This window comes from Wyeomyia smithii, chromosome 3, assembly GCF_029784165.1.
Source record: "Wyeomyia smithii strain HCP4-BCI-WySm-NY-G18 chromosome 3, ASM2978416v1, whole genome shotgun sequence".
NCBI lineage: Eukaryota > Metazoa > Arthropoda > Insecta > Diptera > Culicidae > Wyeomyia > Wyeomyia smithii.
In genome coordinates, this window is record NC_073696.1 from 275290719 (window position 1) to 275312551 (window position 21833).

Sequence of the window (21833 nt, forward strand, 5' to 3'; positions counted from 1 at the left end):
AACCCTTCAACAATTGATTTGGTGCTAACAGATCAAAGTCATGTATGTAGTGATTTGATCACACATGATGACTTTGATTCTGACCATCTTCCAATAACTTTTTCTTTATCACATGAATCAGTTTTAAACCCTATGAGCTCTGTTTTTAATTATAACAAGGCTAATTGGGAAAGATACAAAACTCATATTGAGAGAAATTTCAATAATGAGCTTGCTTTGCAAAACGAAGTGAATATTGATTCCGCTTTGGAAGCATTAAAATGTGCAATTGTTGATGCCAGGAATTATTCTGTTCCAAAGGCTCAAGTGAAATTTGATTCATCAATAATTGACGAAAATCTTCAACTTCTAATTCGTTTGAAAAATGTCCGCAGACGTCAATATCAACGTTCTCGTGACCCTGTTTTTAAAACTATTTATAAAGATTTACAGAAAGAGATTAAACATAGATTTACTCTTCTGAGAAATCAAAATTTTGAGACTAAAGTTGAAAAATTGAAACCATATTCAAAACCATTTTGGAAGCTGTCGAAGATTCTTAAGAAACCTTCAAAGCCTATTCCAGTTTTAAAAGATGGTGAACGTTTTCTTGTATCCAATGAACAAAAGGCTCAAAGACTTGCTCAGCAGTTTGAGAGTGTTCATAACTCAAATTTGAATTTTGTGAGTCCAATTGAAAATGAAGTCACACGTCAATTTGATTTAATTTCTTCCCAGAATTTTTTACCTGCAGAAATAATTGAAACTAACTTGAATGAGATTAAATCAATTATTAAAAATTTCAAAAATATGAAAGCACCTGGTGACGATGGAATCTTTAATATACTAATCAAACATCTCCCTGAGAGCACAATGGAATTTTTAGTGAAAATTTTCAATTGCTGCTTCAAAATTGCATATTTTCCCAAATTATGGAAAAATGCAAAAATTACTCCCATTTTAAAACCGGATAAGAACCCAGCTGAAGTTTCAAGTTATCGACCAATCAGTTTGCTTTCTTCAATAAGTAAACTGTTTGAGAGAATTATTCTTAACAGAATGATGTCACACATCAACGAAAATTCAATTTTTGCAAATAAACAGTTTGGATTTCGCCATGGGCATTCCACAACTCATCAATTGCTCAGAGTTACTAATATGATACGAGCTAACAAATCTGAAGGTTATTCCACTGGAGCTGCTCTTTTAGACATAGAAAAAGCATTCGACAGTGTTTGGCATAAAGGTTTGATTGCGAAATTGCAAACTTTTAATTTTCCAATTTTCCTAATCAAAATTTTAAAAAATTATCTTACTGATCGAACTCTGCAGGTTGTCTATCAGAATTTAAAATCTGATAGATTTCCTGTCAGAGCAGGTGTACCTCAAGGTTCAGTCTTGGGTCCAGTCCTGTACAACATATTCACTTCAGATCTTCCTGATTTGCCTCCAGGATGCACAAAGTCATTGTTCTGTGATGACACAAGCATTTCCGTAAAAGGAAAAAGTCTTCGTGTCATATGCAGTCGATTGCAGAAAAGTTTAGATATTTTTTCTTCCTACTTGCAAAAGTGGAAAATCTCTCCCAATGCTTCTAAAACTCAAATGATAATTTTTCCGCATAAGCCTAGGGCTTCTTTCCTCAAGCCAAACAATAATCACGTTGTCAAGATGAATGGGGTTATTTTAAGTTGGTCCGACAAGGTTAAGTACTTGGGACTAATTTATGATTAATAAAATAAAATTCTGAAAATGATTTTGAAGCGTCCTCCTTGGTTTGGTACACTCGAATTACATAGACTTACTGGTGTTGAACCATTAGAAGCTATGTCAAATAAAATTATTAACAATTTTCGACAAAAATCGTTGCAATCCTCAATTGCTACGATAAGCTCTCTTTATAGCCAATAAGTTAGCAATTAAGTTAGTTGTAAGTTTACTTCCCCTTTTCTGACAAGTAGGTTTAAATCCCTACGAATGATAAGTCCTAATTGCGAAATCAAACAAATCCTAACAATTAAAATTACAAATTTCTAACAGTGTTGAGAAGTCACCATTTGTGATTGGACACACATACTCATTATTTACTAATATTTATCATAAAAAAAAAAAAAGTGAGCCAAACAATAAATAATAATAAAAAGTGTTATTTTTCAACCTTTATTGATGAATACCAACAGCAAATAGAAAAAATTCTAAATAATTTGAGAGGACACGACAAAGTCATTTTTGGTGGCGATTTAAACAGCCATCATCAAGCATGGGGAAATGAAAAAACAGATAGAAAAGGAGCATATTTACTCCAAGAACTGAATAATCACAACCTGATCATAATAAACAATGGAAGTCCAACATATAAACCACAGCAATTGAATTCAAAAGAGTCTGCAATAGATTTAACTATAATAACTAGTAATCTATTTCTAGATACTTCATGGAAAGTACTTGAAGAAACGATGGGAAGCCACCATTATTTGATAGACATAGAATTACATAGACACATACGCGAAAAAAAGAAATACGTTTTAAACATGAAACATATAAACAGAGACCTACATCAGCTGGAGACTGAAGTAGAAGGAGTGAGAGATCTAATGGAAAAAGTGAACAAAATCATCAAACAAAACAAGATAAAAAATAAATATTGTCCTAAATTCTGGTGGAGTATCGAAGTAGAAAACGCATGGAAAAACAAAAAAGCTGCGTTAATACAATACAACCGACAAAGCAATCTAGAAAACTTATTAGAACTTAAAAAAACCACGGCTATCTTCCAAAGGCTAAAAAAACAAGGTATCAAAAATGGCATAAAAAAGTTCGCAGAAACAATTAACCCCCAAGCAAGCTCCGCAGAGCTCTGGAGTAAAATAAGAAAACTTACCGGTCGTCTAAAACCCTCACGGAACAATGCAATTCAAGATAGCAAGGAGTTATCAGAACAATTCATGGACCTACATTTCGGACCAAACAACATAGTCACACTACAAAATAGGACACCAAACTTAATCACCAACTCCAACATATTGAACACAACAAAATGGTACAACATTCTCCAGAAAAAGAAAAATACTGCCCCAGGTGGAGACCGGATCACGTACGATATGCTGAGACAATTAAAACCGAATATAATTCAGAACATTTTACGTGATATGAACACGATGTGGAGACAAGGATGCCTGTCTGAACAATTGAAGGAAATCCGTATAATAACAATTCCAAAGCCCGGAAAAGACCATGCAACACCTGAGGGAAACCGCCCAATATCGCTCGTCCCTACACTTACCAAAATCATCAACACAGCAGTACTCAATGATCTACAAAAAATCGTAAATGATAAAAGTCTCGTGCCACAACTCTCATTTGGATTCAGAAAAGGTTATTCCACGAATACTTGCACCCATTTTTTAACAAATTTAATCCAAGAGAACAAAAGGAATGGATTTATAAATATAGGCATTTTCATAGATATAAGCAATGCTTTTAATGCTGTTCGAACGGACATTTTGGAAAAGATTATGTGCGAAAAAGGAATTCCAAGCTCAATAACACATTGGATCACTTCGTTTCTAACTAATAGACGGCTAACAATAAAATCAGGAAATGTAGAAACTACGCGTATCATTAGCAACGGTTTACCACAAGGAGATGTACTCTCCCCATTACTATTTAATATATACACTTCTGGGCTTCACTCCTGTAGCTCTGACGACACGGTTCTTACCCAATATGCGGACGACTTTGTGGTTGTAGTAAGAGCGAAAACCAAACAGCAAGCAACAAATAGAGCACAGCAGTTTATCGATATATTCGAATCCAAAACTTTACAACTCAATCTTCAAATCAATCCAAACAAAACCAAAACAATGTTCTTTATGGCAACGAACGAAGTCATCAACCTGAAAATACAAAACATACAGATTGAAACAGTTAAACAATACAAATGTCTCGGTATTCACTTCGACAGAACCTTCAACTATGGAACACATATAAATAAACTAAAACAAAAAGTAAAAGAAAGGCTAGACATGATAAAAGTGATATCATCAATGAAACAAGGAGGACATCCTGAAACGTTGAGAAACGTTCATAAGGGATTGATTAAAAGCACATTAGAATACGGCTGTGCACTATATGGAAACGCATCTACAACCAATAAATCAGCACTCGACATAGTGGTTAATCAGTGCTGGCGAAAAATAACAGGTTGCACTAAAACCACACCGCGTAACACTCTTTCAGCAATAGCAGCTGAACCTCCGCTAGAACATCAAATTATACATGCTACCTGCAAAGAAATAGCTAGAAACGTGGTGAATAAAAATGTTATATGGTCACAGCTTATCAACCTGAAAGGGCAGGACAATATAGAAAGTAACCTAACATTTATGGAGAAAACATACCTCAAATACCAAGACATATTTGATTCAATAATTCCCAAAATCCAAATCAAAACTCCAGAAACTGTCAATATACAAACCAATTTGGGAGGAGTTTTAGTCAAAAAAGGAATAACAAGCGATCGCGTTTTAAAACAATTAGTACTAGGTCTTCAGAACGGTGTATACAAAAACAAAACAACAATCTTCACGGATGCTTCAAAAATAGAAGAAGTATGTGGAGTTGGGGTATATCACCCAGCAGCTAATACACGTATAAGTTTGCGACTTGAGAAAACAACAAGCATCATGACGGCGGAAATCTATGCAATAGATACAGCACTAGCATACATACATCAAAATGATATTGAAAACTCTGTGATACTCACGGACTCACTGTCAGCCTGCTTGGTAATTCAAGAAGAACTGAACCAGTCAGAAAGAAATGCACTAATACATAGAATAATTCAGCTGGCACATGCAACAAACACAACAATCCAATGGATTCCAAGTCATGTTGGAGTACACGGAAATGAAACAGCAGACACATTGGCCAAAGCAGGAATAAATGCGGACAGAATAATAGAAAACGGAATTATGCTGAAGGATGCACTGAAGCAATTCGAACAATTGAAATATATAAATACAAATAACTGGTACAAAAAATATGCGGAAGAAAAAGGAAAACATTTTGCAGCCATCCAACCAGAATTTATGAAAATACCTTGGTATAAAAATAAACCGTTCACCGGACATGAAACAAGATTATTAAATCGACTAATGGCTGGCCACAATTTCTCAAAATTCTGGTTAGCAAAAATTAAATTAGTAGCCGACCAAAATTGCGAAACTTGCAACGAACCCGAAACCGCCGAACACCTGATACTGTTATGCAAACGATACACACAGGAAAGGTCTCACTACTCCTTCGATCGACGATTCAACAACTTAAAAGAACTTTTTAAAACACAGGAAATGAAAACATATAAGGAAGTGATTGAATTCGTACGGGAAATCAAAATTGATCTATAAAACGTAAATCCGTAAAAATATAACATCAACATATCTACGTAAGAAAAAAAAAAATTGCTGGGTATATGGTCACGTCACCGGTCCCAATGTTCAAGCCTGTGACAGCAATAGCAATCACAGCACTAGAATTAAGAAGAAGAAGAAGAAGAACCTTTATTTGAATGCAAGTTACAAACGTCGTAACTTACATGTAAACTTTCATCAAAGACCTTTCTATTGTTTGTGTTATTTATTTTTCGGTTTCCTCTTGACTAAGATTTTCAGACTCCCTAAACCACTGTGGGATTGGTCAGTTTCTCAATTTTTTCCTCAAGAAGATCACAATCAATCAAGCTATTTATGGAGGTTTTATTTGCCACACTTTCTATGTCACCCTCTTTTGCCTACTGAATGTACAAATAAATACGAAGCTTATGTAGATTTATTTACAGAAATGAAGAAAACAAAAATCATCATTTCGTTGGTTTGCGGTTAAAATTTCAAAAGATTTCCGAAAAGTGCTGGAAATTTACTGTAATACAACTATCGTAAATTATTGCTACGTCCGTTGGAAAAGTTAATTGAGCAAATGGTACGATTCGAAAATCTGCTTGCGCGATTTAAGAAATACTGTTCTTTAGTAAGCCTAAAACCTATTCTCATTACGGTTACCGAACCCATATTTCTTACCAGATTTTCATCCCCCACAATCTAGGACCCTAATCCTTATCTAGAGTAAAAATTCGCCACAATGTCACAGAGCTCTAGCATTTGTGGGCATTTTGAGAATTTTTTTATGTATTTTACGTTTCGCTGAAAAAAAAATGCCGGAGAAAAATTCCTTCAAAACTAACAATTTTCGCTACGTAAAAATTTCGATTAGTCTCATCCTCCATTACGGCACGTTGACCGGCAGGAACCGGCTGGGATCACCGGCGCGCGGTCGGAAGTTTATGATCACTTTGTTGGGGTCTTCGCCCACCTCCAGGAACGAGTTCCAATCGGCGAGGAAATAGAATCCATTCCGGCTCGGCTGTGGTAATGGATGCTGCTCTACCGGATCCAAACCACCGAAGGAATCCTCCAGAGCTGATATTCGGGCGGGATCTGCACCGGATTTGGCACTGCCAGCGCTGGACGCTCTTGTAGTCGTTGATGATGGTGACGCTGAAACTGTCGTTGATGATGCAGTGGTAGAGGAGGAGGACGGTGGGTCGGCATCGGATTCGACGTCGATGATCGATTGGGTTTGGTTCGCTGTGGTGGAAAGGACTTCCACTTGACTGGAAGCAACGGTGGAATTGTCCGTACCGAAACCAAGTGATATTCGGGTTGGTGAATTCGCTTGTCTGGTTTGCGTTGGTTGCTGACGTTTTTTGATGTCGTTCTTACGGGTTGGTTTGAAACTTTCCAATGGATTCGGACCTTGAGCTAGCAGAGACTCACTTAGGTTGAAATTACGTAGATTGAGGGAATCAAGCGAATCATCGGTCAGGTTGGTGTTGAGCTTCTCCAGTTCACGAATCGTTTCCCACAGCTGTTCTAACTTACGGTAGTCTTCGTTGTCGATTTTCTTCTTGGAGGATTTGGTGGTTGTTAGTCGGCTAGATTTCACTTCCACACCGTTGGAGTTTTTGTCGGTTTCAAATTTTCGGCCGCTGCGTTCTTGTTTCATAGTTTGAATACCGAGCGTTTCGAGAATGGGACCCATTTGTGGCACCAAGTCTCGATCGATCATGGGGACGATTTCCATGGCTGTTGATTTAGTTATCGCTGGGGAGGCCGTAGTTTCCTCTTTCATCGATTTCTTCTTCCGATCGCTATTATCCAACAACCCAAAGGATTTGAGCAGCTGATCCAGCTCTCCATCAAGCAAAGGAACATCGTCTGGAAGCGGTTTAAATGCCACAAAGTCATCAGGTCTAATGTCCGGTTTTGCCATCGCTGGAATTTCCGGTTCATCCACCTGCGGAGTTTCGTTGTTGATTGAGTTCGCTGGTTCTATATCGGAAAGATATTCGGGAATTTCCTGAAATTTAACCGGTGGGATTTTTGTAATTCCAACTGACTCGCTACCATCCTGAAGCAATCCGAAGGATCGAAGAAGCATTTTAAGGTCATCACTAACTTCGGCGCTTTCCGAAGGAGTGAAGGGTCCACGCGTTGCTGTCGTGAGGGACATTTCAACTGGAGTGGTCATTCCCGCCGGTAGAGGTCGAAACGTTGGCGGAGGTCCATTTCCGAAACCGATCGACGCTAGAATGCTGTTGATTTCTGCTTTGTTCAAGGATTCCGGCGTCGTGCTGGCTGGTTTAGGTTCCTCTCGGATTGTGTTGACCAGCGCCGGATGGAATGTTGTGGGTTTCGGAGTTGTGAAACGGATTGTTGTTATGGGGATTTGTGTCGTGGAAAGTGGCTTTTGGTTGGTCGTTTCCGAGGTACTTCGGTGACGAAAAACTGGAAATTGGGTTGTTTTTGCTGCTGCTGCCGTTGTTGTTGTTGTAGGGGGTGTTGCAATCTGCCTACCCGTAGCACCGAGGGATTCGATCTTATTTGAAGATGCTCCTTCGGGACCAACCACTTTCGTCACTGGAGGCAAAGTATAAATATCCTCCACATTGTCCGGATTCACATTGTTCGCGTGGTACGGAAGGACCAACATCAACGCCCGCATGTGCTTCGCTCGGTTATGATCACCTTCACGTATCGATTTTTCCAGCTCTTCCCTGGTCACATTCTCGAATAATTCCTCAATTTCTCCCCTAAAAAAAGGATAGTTAGATTATCTGTTTAAAAATCGCGAATCTTACAAGTTGTTTGGCATACTTAGTCAGCCTAGGGAGGGCAGGATCCAGAGCCAATAGGCGTTGCACTTCCGAGATCGTCTGCTGGACATCAACCATGGCCTTTCGAGCCATTTGCGCATTCAGAGCATTCACTTCCCGTGGTTCAAACGACTTGTGAATATTGTAAGCCGCAATGCTGTCCCTTCTCGGGTAACGGGATCGTACCACCCCTTGCATCGGAATACCGACCGATTCGGCATGGTGATCCGCTAGGAGCACGAGCACCAGCAGCGGCAGCAAAATAATCGGTCGTTGCATTATGGCTGTTTTACGTGTCGGCTGCAAATAGAAGAAGAAAAGCATACATTTAGGCGTTTTCAGAAGGAACAAACAAACACATTCGGAATCATCGCTGATCACGCAGAAGCAAAACGGAAAGACAAAGAAAAAGAGTCCGCCCTTGACTTACACAGCTGAGGATAACATCCGCCCACACTTCTCCGCCGGATGACCACTCGGAAGATTGTGTCCAACGTACAGAGCGTCGTTAAATGTGACGGCGGCGGTTGCAACCTGAATATTTGTGCTTATTTGTTTATATTTTACCACTTTCGATTCTAGCCAATCCATCATGCGTTTAGGCTTGCAGGATTTTTGTTGTTGTTCGTGCCTGCCTGTGCGCTCCGAGCTGTGCCAAGCTGACTCGAACGTGACGAACGGAACTGTTTTACTGTGTGTTCGGGTTGCATAATAATCACTGGCGCTGGCTGCACGAAGCGACCGACGCCGCTAGACTTCGCAGCGGCTCGACTCGGTGTGTGACAATTGCACCATAAGCATAACTTTTTTTTAATGCAAATTACTAATATTGACGTTGAGGAATTTGTTAGTTATTTTGGTTAATGTAGGTCGGAGAATCGACAAAGGTTTTCTACGGCAAAAACATTGATTAATAAAATTAAGAGGTTAGAAGCTTGAGCTCTCGAGAAATGGAAGTTGGGTAGAACGAGGATTCATTTTGACAGCATTTCGGGCAACGCTCGTGCTAAACATAATTGATAAGATTATTCCGTGCTGACATAAACTAATACAAAATTGACCTGCGTAATGTAGTTTTCAGGTTCGAGTTCCTTAACGATTTTGAAATCGCGGAATGCAACAGTATGTATTTTTGAAGATAATACTGAAGATCTTTTACGACCGAGTTTCACCAAAAAAAGGAATACAATGAATACAATTGATTAGCATATACAGTCTTTTTTACGCCCACTACCGTAGTTTTTACGTAGTATGCACACCGGCAACAAACAAATCGCCGAATTAACAACTTAATATTCAGATATGAGTTGGCGCGAAAGAGTGAACTCAAATATGCTTGAATGTGTAGGGCTTCTGTAGAGGAGTTTCTACGCAACAGAAAATTTTCAAACCTCACTTGAATGTAGGTGTACCTAAAGTTACACTGTTTACTCTGAGATTGATACCCAAATTCGATGTGATGATTCCGAAGCCAGGATACAGTTGCTACGCAACAGGTGCATTGTTATAATAAATATTTGCTGGGCTATTTTTCTTGGAAGGTATTTTTATGAACGTAAATTGTGTGTAAGAACAGGTCAGCATCCTTACAAAGGCCTTTATGAAGAGAAAATTTGTTGTTGCACATTACAAAGATGTAAAATAACTTCGGAAAAAAGCCAGCTTGTTAAAAGGACTCAGATTACCGGTTCGTACGGTACCCACGTTTTCGACTCTGTATAATTCGTATGGTAACCTGGAGAAATTTATGGAATATGGGAAACACATTTTATTCAAATTGTCTTCTTCATGAAACTTCACAGATTCTTCATTTTATATTTCGTTTGACTAGTTAATCGTTCGTTTTATTTCCATTCAGTGTTTCTGTAAATTTCCAAAAGTTGCTAATTGTGCTTAATGAACAATTTCATCGCCAAAGGTGTTTTATTTATTTATTTATTTATGATATTTATGAAAGCGTAACTTCCATAGCGTTTCTTCTTGTAAGAGCTTATGACCACTGCAGTAGTTAGATATATTGTGGTATTTCCATAGAGATTATGCGCAAAAAGTTAGCACCTTACGCAAAAATTGAGTTCAAAAGGTGAAAACACCGTTCCTCAGTGCTGGTCAGAGCCCGTAACAATAGCACCCCCTTCACGCTTGTATTAATACCTGGTTGAAAAACAACAAAACATGAAGTCGACGTCATGGATCGACATATACTGGAATTGTGGTCTCGAGTATTGTTTTTTGTGTAATATTTTATTAGATTTTTTCGACGTATTTATTGTAATATTATTTTAATTTGTGTCATACCAACTGATTTTTTATCGCTGTGAATCAAACTGGTGGAGTTGAGGGGATTCGTTTTTTAACGTCCGTGCATCATCGTCACTAACTTCTGGATACCAACAATGGAGTTTGTTTGCGACAAATGCGCTAAGCCAACAAAAGAATCTGATTTCATCAAATGCCAGGGTTTCTGTGAAGCAGTAGCCCACGCTAAGTGTGTTGGATTAAACAATCAGCAAGTGAAGCTAAAAACGGCATCTGAAAATTTGTTGTGGTTTTGCGACGGGTGTTTGAAACTGCTGAAATTTGCTCGTTTTCGACAAACCGTTGCTGCACTTGGAAATACCATTGCTGAGCTACTGAAAGAGCAAACCGCCGCTATCAATGAGCTGAAAACTGAAGTTCGTAAAAGTGGAGCCAAAGCAGTTGGTTTACCCGAAAAGCTGCAAATAACTCCGCGCAGCGTAAGTAATGATTGGACAATCATTAAACGATCGGCACCAAAACGTCGTCGCGAAGAGCATTCGATTTCTAACTCCAATGCAACAGAAGGAACAAATGCCAATCTGTCGAAATTAGTTGCTACTGTTCCAGTTGAGGAGAAGAAATTTTGGATTTATTTGTCTAGAATCCACCCGGACGTGTCGGTCGAAAACGTTCAGCACTTGGTATCTGAATGTGTGCAGTGTGGGGAGCCGCCTGAAATTGTAAAACTAGTCAAAAGAGATGTGGATACAAGATCACTTCGTTTCATATCATTCAAAGTGGGGATTGATCCGAAGTATAAGGAAACCGCATTATCTTCAAGCACCTGGCCAGCAGGAATATTCTTCAGAGAGTTTGTTGATTGTCGATCAAAAAACGGTTATGCATCAGCAACACCAATATTGAGTACATCTGCAGAGCAATAGATGATATCGTCCAGCCACCGGGGGAGTCGGGGGGCCAACGGGCCCCCCCTGCAGTTAAGTATATGTATTCAAATAGTTTGCAAAAAGCTCAGGAAATGTGTGTATTTTATAGTCAACCGGAGCTAGACGTGCGGCTCGATATCGACATGAATGGAATACCGGCAGAAGTGGAACATTGCCTTTCACAACACGACGATTTCAATTCAACAACAAGGCTTTGTACATTTGACGGCGAGGGCAACAATGCCCTTGTCACAGGCGAATACATGAATGGTGTTTCCTCTCGGCCCAATCTTGCTTCTTTGCGTTTTCAGCCTGGTGAAATACCTGCGGATGATTTTACTGGATCGATCAAAATATACTACCAAAACACTAGCGGATTACGCACCAAAGTGGACGACGTATTTTTGGCTGTCATGGAGAATGATTTTGATGTTTATGTCTTCACTGAGACCTGGGGTGACATTGCGTATTTCGTTTCGAGTAACTCGAACAAAACTAAATGATCGCTGGTGGGTGTTACGTTTTGTTTTTCGTATTTTTTGACGTTGACTAACGTCTATATCGAAGTTAGGCCCCTGAATTTGAAAATCTAGTAATTCAACCAGGGAAAACCAGAGAAAAGTGGTCAGGTTTTGAGCGCTTATTTTGCAGTCATCTATAATCAGGTTTTCGAGGTTTTGGCATCAATCGATCAGAAATTCTTTTACGGTTAAATTTATGTAACAAAAATAAACTTTTGTTTAAGATACACTATTGAAAAATTGGTAATTAATATCGATTGTCTAAATCATACCGCGCAGCCAATCACAACCTCTCTTCCCAAGCACAGTCGACACTAACGGATACAATCGATCTGACTTTGTTGTTATTGTTGTTGTCACTTTCTGTTTCCGATGTTTATGCTGCTGCTAGCGGAAAAAACCTTGCAAATATGCATTTTTTTGTTGGTGTTAATATTACGACAGCGGCCGGCGCCCCATAATTCTGATTCCAAAACCGCACCAGTGACATGCGGACGCTAGGTGATAGCAGCTGAAAGGAGGAAATACAAAATAGTACCGGTCATCTCGTGCCGGTTTCACCCGTTATGCTGGTGGCTTTAGTAGTAAATGGCTACTGCAAAACACTTAAATGGCTGGAATTCTGGACGGACTAACCAGGAAACTATAATCGGCAACTGGCACCTTTTGTTGCCTCGAAATTTTGGTACAGAAGCGGCTAATTGAATTTTCTGTTTTACCAAATGCTGCTGCTAGCGGAAAAAACCTTGCAAAAATGCATGTTTGTGTTGGTGTTAATATTACGACAGCGGCCGGCGCAGCTTTCAAGAAATATTTGTCTCTACCATTCCATCATCTATGTAGCCCCGCCTTCTTTCTAATTATCTGACGAAGCCTTGGTATAAAACGTATCGTTCGAACATTTCACCCCATCAGTTTCATTACTAAACCGTACCGGCTACATACGGACGCTATCTTGAAAGAATTCTGGACGGACTGACCAAAAACATGGATATATTCGGCACCTGGCCCCTTTTGGTGCCTCGAAATTTTGTTACAGGAGCGGCTAATTGAATTTTCTGTTTTATTACACAATGCTGCTGCTAGCGGATAAAACCTTGCAAATATGCATCTGTTTGTTGGTGTTAATTTTACGACAGCGGCCGGCGCCCCATCATTTTGATTCCAAAACTGCACCAGCGACATGCGGACGCTAGGTGATAGCAGCTGAAAGGAGGAAAGACAAGAGTACCGGTCATCTCGTGCCGGTTTTACTCGTTATGCTGATGGCTGTTAGTAATAAATGGCACTGCAAAATACTAAAATGGCTGGAATTCTGGACGGACTAACCAAAAACAAAAATATATTCGGCACCTGGCCCATTTTGGTGCCTAGAAATTTTGTTACAGAAGCGGCTAATTGAATTTTCTGTTTTACCAAATGCTGCTGATAGCGGAAAAAATCATGCAAAAATGCATGTTTGTGTTGGTGTTAATATTACGACAGCGGCCGGCGCAGCTTCCAAGAAAAATTTTTCCTTACCATTCCATCACCTATGTAGCCCCACCTTCTTTTTATTTATCTGACGAAGCCTTGGTATAAAACGTACCGTTCGAACATTTCACCCCATCAGTTTCATTACTAAACCGTACCGGCTGCATACGGACGCTATCTTGAAAGAATTCTGGACGGACTGACCAAAAACATGGATATATTCGGCACCTGGCCCCTTTTGGTGCCTCGAAATTTTGTTACGGAAGCGGCTAATTGAATTTTCTGTTTTATTACAAAATGCTGCTGCTAGCGGATAAAACCTTGCAAATATGCATTTTTTTGTTGGTGTTAATTTTACGACAGCGGCCGGCGCCCCATCATTTTGATTCCAAAACTGCACCAGCGACATGCGGACGCTAGGTGATAGCAGCTGAAAGGAGGAAAGACAAGAGTACCGGTCATCTCGTGCCGGTTTTACTCGTTATGCTGATGGCTGTTAGTAATAAATGGCACTGCAAAATACTAAAATGGCTGGAATTCTGGACGGACTAACCAGGAAACTATAATCGGCAACTGGCACCCTTTGGTGCCTCGAAATTTTGTTACAGAAGCGGCAAATTGTATTTTCTGTTTTACCAAATGCTGCTGCTAGCGGAAAAAACCTTGCATAAATGCATGTTTGTGTTGGTGTTAATATTATGACAGCGGCCGGCGCAGCTTTCAAGAAACATCTGTCTCTACCATTCCATCATCTATGTAGCCCCTCCTTCTTTCTAATTATCTGACGAAGCCTTGGTATAAAAAATATCGTTCGAACATTTCACCCCATCAGTTTTATTATTAAACCGTACCGGATACATACGGACGCTCGGTGTTAGCAGCTAAAAGGAGGAAAGACAAAATAGTACCGGTCATCTCGTGCCGGTTTGACCCGTGATGCTGGTGGCTACTGCAAAATACTAAAATGGCTGGAATTCTGGACGGAAACCAGTAAACAAGAAATCGGCAACTGGCACCTTTTGGTGCCTCGCAGTTTTATAATAGAAGCGGTTAGTTGAATTTTATGTTTTACAATTGCTGTTGCTAGCGGAAAAAAACCTTGCAAAAATGCATGTTTATGTTGATGTTAATTTCACGACAGCGCTAGGTGTTAGCAGCTGAAAGGAGGAAAGACAAAATAGTACCGGTCATCTCGTGCCGGTTTCACCCGTTATGTTGGTGGCTGTTAGTAATAAATGGCTACTGCAAAATACTAAAATGGCTGGAATTCTGGACGAGAATAATCGGAAACTGGTACCTTTTGGTGCCTCGAAATTTTGTTACAGAAGTTTTGTAAAAGAAGCGTTACAATTCCCTCTACCATTTGCTTCAATGGAATATTTTTTTTTTTTAAGAATATGGTAGTCAACGTCATGCGGTCGTGTCTTGAATACCACCCTCCTACTTTTTCGAATTTGCGGGTTAGATGAGCCGAGGGACAAATGACAATGACAGCTCCTTTTGAGCTTAAAGCAAAACTGGCAGTATGTGACGTACTCGAAAATAGTGAAAATCGCTCGAATCGAGTTGCACAATGCCACCCCTGGCTAGATGATCGTTTCAATTCGGTTCAATTATTCGGAGACGCCTTCGCAGTGTATAGAACAGATCGCAACCCGCACAACAGCATACATAAGCGCGGTGGTGGTGTTCTCATCGCTGTTGCCGTATCGCATGTATCTAGCCAAATAATTGACAACGTTCCGGTCACGCTCGAAGCAGTTTGGGTGAAAATAACCACGGCAGATAAATCCGTGATCGTTGGCGCGGTTTATATTCCTCCCGAGAAGCGACTTGATTGTGACGTCATGAATGCTGAGCTGAATGTGTTGGAAACTGTTACCTCCAAACTAAATCATCAAGATGCGGTAATTTTGCTAGGCGATTTCAATCAACCTGGCCTAGAATGGAAATCGTCCAATGCTGGTTATGCCTTTGCTGACCCACTGCTTTCATCGTTTACGCCTGCCAGTCGAACTTTGCTTGACGGAGTTGCGTTCCTGGGATTACGACAAGTTAATTTAATTTGTAATCATCAATCTCGCTGTCTTGATCTCGTGTTTGCCGACGAAAGCTGTTATCCTCTTTGCACCGTTTCCGAAGCTCCTGAATCAGTTGTCTCTCGCGACGAGTACCATCCTGCTCTGTCTATCGACCTCGCGGTTCGTCACCCTGTAAGGTTTGAGGATGTGAATAACTTGCCCCAGCTCAACTATCGTAAAACGAATTTCGAATTGTTACGAAATAATCTGTCTCAAATCGACTGGAGTACTCTTTATGATTTTACCAATGTCGATGATGCCGTGGCGTATTATGAACGAATGCTGAATAACTGTCTCACTGCTGCTGTCCCACCATATCGGCCAACAAAAAAACCGCCATGGACAAACGCGAGGCTTCGATGGTTAAAAAGATTGAGGGCCAAGGCTCTAAGAAATTATTCTAAAGCGCGGTGTGCATTGTCCAAAAATAAATTCGCAGTTGCAAGCAACAATTATCGCATCTACAATAAATTCCTGTACAACCGTTACGTTCATCGGCTCCAGCAAAATATTAGGAAGAACCCCAAACAGTTCTGGGCGTTTGTTAATACAAAACGGAAAGAGACCGGGCTTCCATCATCGGTATTCTTGAATGAAATGTCTGCGAAAGCGCCTTCCGAAAAGTGCAATCTATTTGCGAAACATTTTCAGATTCAGCAAGCTTTAAGCGATATACCGGCCGATACGCTATGCATGGACATTTTTAGAGTAAATGAGCAATCCGTCTCGTCAGCAATTAACAAAGTAAAGTCGTCGTTTTCGCCCGGACCTGGCATAATTCCGACAGCTATTCTCAAGCAATGCTCTGATTACCTAGTGGTTCCATTAACATGCTTATTCAACTTATCACTACAGCAGCAACGCTTTCCGGTGGCATGGAAAGTTTCGTGCATGTTTCCAGTTTTTAAGAAAGGTGATAAATGCAACGTAACGAATTATAGAGGTATAACCTTCTTGTGTGCCGAGTCTAAAGTGTTCGAGACAATTATCAAGGATACATTATTTTCTGCCTGCCAACAGTATATCAGTACAGTACAGCACGGTTTTTTTCCAAAGCGGTCCGTTGAAACTAATCTGGTAAATTTTGTATCTTTTTGCACGAAAAACATGAGTGAAAAAGCTCAAGTCGACACAATATATACAGATCTGAGAGCAGCTTTTGATACTGTTAGTCATACAATTCTTTTGAACAAGTTAAACAAGTTGGGTTGTTCTACGCGATTCTGTAAATGGTTGGAGACATACCTCGTGGACAGGCAACTATTCGTACAGCTTGGTAACTGCCGTTCCAGCCCATTCATAAATAGCTCTGGTGTACCTCAGGGTAGCAATCTTGGGCCATTGCTATTCAGTTTGTATATAAACGACGCAGCAATACTACTCAACCGAGGTGGAAGACTGTTTGTTGCGGATGATCTGAAAATCTACTTGGTGATTAGGCGTATTGAGGACTGCAGAGAATTGCAAAAACTTCTAAATTTGTTTGGTAGTTGGTGTATGAGAAATTGCTTGTTTCTGAGTGTGGAGAAATGTTGTGTCATCAGCTACTATCGAACCAGGGATGCTATCCGCTTCGACTACGAAATCTCTGGAGTGAAACTGGACAGAGTAGTCCAGGTAAAAGATCTCGGAGTAATACTTGACGAGAAGCTAACTATGAAGTCTCACATTTCGGCTACGATCGATAAGGCAAACCGAAGTCTTGGCTTCATTTTCAAGATAGCAAGCGAATTTGACGATCCACTTTGTTTTAAAGCGCTGTATTGTTCCATCGTTCGTTCGACACTAGAATTCGCAAATGTTGTTTGGTGTCCTCACGAGACAATGTGGTCAAACAGAATTGAAAGTGTTCAACGTAAATTCGTCCGTTATGCGCTAAGGCAGCTTCCTTGGAGAGAGCAACAGTTTTTAACACCGTATGAAGATCGCTGTCGGTTACTGGGCATTGATACGCTTGACAAACGGAGGCATGTGTCCCAGGTCAGTTTTATCTCCAAATTACTGACTGGTGAGTACGATGCACCAGATCTACTGTCACAGATTGGTTTTTATGCTCCCACGCATGCTTTGCGACCGAGAATGATGCTGCAGGAAGGAAATTATTCGACACAATATGCTGCCAACTCGCCTTTAGCTTCGATGGTTCGCCAGTTTAACCGACATGCAAATTTATTTAGTTTTAACGAGCCGTCCTATTTGTTCCGACAACGTGTAACTGCATCTGCCAACCAAATTATGTTTAGTTAATTAATTTTAAGCATTCATTCAGACACATTCAGTCCGATGAATAAATAAACAACAAAATAAAAAATATAGATTGTGTTGAACCAGGAGTCAACTGGATTTCTCCACGTGATGATTGGTTGGTTTTTGGTTATTACAATCGTCCCGGCTCAAAGTGGAAGAGACTTCGGTGTTCTAATCACATGAGGCCGATGCTCTCCCATTTTATTTTAGGGCAGTGCGTACCTGTTGCACCGAATTTCACTTCTATACAGGCTTCGGATAAAGACTGCGGTGTGACACTATACGGACAACTGTTCTCTCTTTCTACTCTAACAGCCTCATGAATAAGTTATTCATGAGAGTATGTGAGCATACAGCTAAAGCTTACACAGGAAACGAACCAGTTTGTGTTGCACTCGACAGATCATTCTTGCGCATGTATTCTGTTCGTTCAGACATGCCAGCCTAGTTTTTTTTTTATTTTGAGGATATCCCGTTGGTTTGGCCTGCGCTGTTGACAGCGTGCTGATCAGTTGTGGCTGTCATGGATGATATTGGACTCGCACCTCTTCGTTTCTCTTTTTTCCTAGGCCGATGCCATGATAAACACGAAGCAAACCGTTTCATATATTTTGCCATTGTTGATATTATTCCCCACACGAGAAAAAAAGTGTTTCTCACTACCTCGCTCACATTATAGCATCAGCCTTACTCTCGTGAATCATAGCCACCTGACAACCCGTTCGGATTTCGCGCTGTAAAGGCTGTCATTAACGACAGCTTGTAAGAACCACCAGACATAAGGAGATGAAAAATAAATCGTTAGCCGCTGTCGGGCTGTTTACCGAGCTATGGGGAGCAGGAACAGCTGCGCAATACAATGAGAGCCGATCTAGTTTAGAATTTGCTGTTGCGGATATACAGTCAATTTCAGAAGCCTGCTTCTATACATGCATCAAATCAATCACGTATTGAATAATGATGAGAGAATTCGTCAATCTGCAAGCTAGGAATGTCTGTGATATCGGATCATGTGGAGAGGCTCTTCGTAGGATTGAAAGATATTATCCATTCATTCTGCTTTCCCTCCGTCGTACTGTGGACTTCTCATTCTTAGAAGAGCATGACTTTACAGCACGTGACTTTTGAAAAGCTGACTATGTCTCCATCAATGAACGGTTGAGAACTGTGAATTGGAGACTCCTTAAAAGCTTTTATTATATAAATGATGCTGTGAGATATTTCACTGAGATCGTATCGTATCGTATCGTATCGTGTATCGTAACAGATGCACGACGTGAACCAGGTTGGTGGATTGCAGAACTAAAGAGGCTGGAGCTAGTGATGGGAAACTTATCGATACTTATCGATAATACCGATAAATGCTGGTCATCGATATTATCGTTAATTTTTTGACGTTAACGATAATTATCGATATTATAAGGGTGAGCACAAGTCAGTGCAGCTGGTTACTGGAGGAGACCCAAAAGAAGGAGACCTCACCTACCCTACCCCAGGAGTTGCTTTTGCCGTTAGGTATTTGTTGGGTGCTGCTATTCGACAAGATTTAGCATTGTTGGGGGTGGTGTAACGGTTCGCCCCGGGTGTCACTGAGTTTCTGAGAAATATAGGTAACTAAAAAGGCACAGACTAACAGACATAACACTTCGAACAAATTTTCAATAAAATCATCGTTTGGATGATTGCAGTACTTTACGTTAGTAACACTAGCACCATCCGCTGTTTTATTCGCGCTGCGTCATGTATTTCGACATCAGCGCCAGCGTTACTGAATGTGTCAAATGGGGAACTACAAAATATGTATAAGATTGCATGACAGCGCCCCGGACGACGTTTTCGCGCGATGACTGTTATTCGATTGAAAATTTGAAATGAACGTTTTTTGCGGCGATGGAGCTAGGTTCCAGTGTTACGTCTGTTAGTCTGTGAAAAAGGTATTGATAGTTTTTAGTTTCCTAAGAACAGATGAATTCGACATCTTAGTACTGGAGAACTTTGAAAAAATATCCAAACTTTTTGCACTATCTCATAAAAAGCAATGATACGAAATTGTAATAAAATGCATTTTCTTTGGCTCGCCAACTCTTATAATATGATGGACATGCATAGCGGCAGTCTATTGGTAATTGTTTAGTTTAACTTGGAACTGTTTAAGTTTAAAGTATCTGTTACCCAACAAACAATTTTTAGTTCCACTAAAAATCCAAATCAACGAAATTGTTGCGCCAAAAAAGTATCCTGATTTATACAGGAGGTAGACAAAATAATTGAGATAAATAGAATTGTCTCGGATTTTAAATGGCCAGAACTTTACGAAAAATGAATCAATTTTGATAACTGGTTTCATTTCACTGGAAAACAGTATTATATTAGTATTACTTGGGAACTTGGCGTGACCAACCTACACCGAAAATGTTTCGGATTTCAAGAGTGTGTGTCAAAGTGTACATTTTTGCAACGCATAGAACGTTTTAGGCAACTAAATTGTCTATCTAAAATACTTCATTCAAAAAAATCTGAGATCACCGATATTTTCTAAAATCCTTTTTTGTTCTTAAAAATATATTTTTTTCAGAGTAGGATCTTAAACTCATTTTTTTATATTTTTGAAGGAAAGTTCAGATAATTTTTACTAAGATATATTGATTCATAAGAAAAAGGTTCAAATACAGTTAGGTTTTCTTACGCGGGGGATACATGCCTCGTGAAAAAACCATGTTAATCCAAAAATCCGCTTGATAAACCGCTTTAATTAAAAAATTCGCGTAAAAACCACGTTAATTTGAAAATCTGCATAAATAACCTTTTAGAGAAAATCCGTGTGAAAATAATCTGATCTATTTAAATGTTAATCCAGATAAATTGCTCTATGACCTACACACCCACAATGTTCGATTGAATTCTGCTAGAGTGCTGCAAGCTCAAAGAAAATTAGTACCCAACAGGGAAAAAACCGCCAAAATCAACACCCATACTTAATAAATTCATACCTCGATGATTCCTTGGTGAATTTCCAATCTTTGGCTACCAATGAACCCGAAATAAATTCTTATTTATTGACAACATATAAACCTAAGTGAAACAGAATACCATAAAAAGTTCTACGCGTTGCAAAAATGTACACTTTGGCACACACTCCGGAAATCCGAAACATTTCCAGTGAACCTTGGTCACGTCCAGTTCTCAAGTAACACTAGGAAACTAGGACAGTTTTCCAGTAAAATGAAACCTGTTTTGTCAGAATTGATTCATTTTTCGTGAAGTTTTGGCCATTTAAAAATTGACAGAATTTTGCCTGCTTCAATTATTTCCCTTATTATACAACCTTCAAAATAAACTTCGACTTGAAACTACTCCGTAGAAAGCACTCTCGGCGTAAAACCCGAGCACTTTCCAAAACAAACTGTTTAACTCGTCCGGTTGTTTGAATTTTCATTTGCAGTATCGGAAGATTTGTCATTCAAGGCCTTAACACAATGGATACGTTGCGGCTGCGTTTGCGGCAATTTGACAGTAAGCCCATACATTTATTGTCACATTGACGTCAACGCAACGCAACGTATCCATTCTGTTTGGGCCATCACTGTCTCTGTTTTTAACAAATTTATATAGCAAAATTGCATTTGTCGAATAACGTTTGCGGTAAAAAAAATGGACAAAAATTGCCGATTTTTCATGGGTTTACCTTCAATCGCACTGACGAAACTACTCATGCATCATCAATCATAGACACCCATGAGTTAGCAAAAAAAAATTGACAGCCCTATCAGTCAAACTCTAACTGTGATGGCGAAAAAAGTGAAGCTACTCCGTTCAGAAGTGTGCGCGTTCAAAGAACGGTACCCCGCCGCGTCAAAAACGGAAATCGTGCGGCACTTTGTGGACCCCGGGTATGTCGGTTTTGGCATCTACAACATCTTGACACTATTGGACAACGATCAGAGCATCGAAAGAAAGCCCGATTCCGGACGGCCAACGACCCTGAGCGACAAGAAGCTTCCAAGGATGCTGAAGAGGAAGACCGAGGGAAACGTGGCTAAATCGCTGCGTGCACTTGGCAGAGAGATTGGTGCGTGCTCTAAAACAGTGAAAAAGCATTTGGAGAACATGGACATACATGCAGGAAGCGGCA

At 40.0% G+C, this 21833-nt stretch overlaps 1 protein-coding gene across 4 annotated transcripts in view; it reads right to left on the reverse strand.

Annotated features, from left to right (window-relative positions):
- Positions 1 to 5734: 5734 nt before the first annotated feature.
- Positions 5735 to 21833, reverse strand: part of LOC129729600 (mucin-2) — a 92597-nt gene continuing 76498 nt past the window's right edge. For 3 of the 4 annotated variants that reach the window (XM_055688296.1, XM_055688295.1, XM_055688298.1), the window contains 2 exons: positions 8193 to 8491; positions 5735 to 8128 (listed from right to left, as the gene is read on the reverse strand). In XM_055688296.1, the coding sequence (XP_055544271.1) occupies positions 6262 to 8128; positions 8193 to 8491 (2166 nt within the window). In that variant the 3' untranslated portion in view covers positions 5735 to 6261. Of the gene's footprint in view, positions 8129 to 8192; positions 8492 to 8621; positions 8875 to 21833 lie in introns of those variants that run through there. The other variant, XM_055688297.1, reaches the window with a different exon arrangement.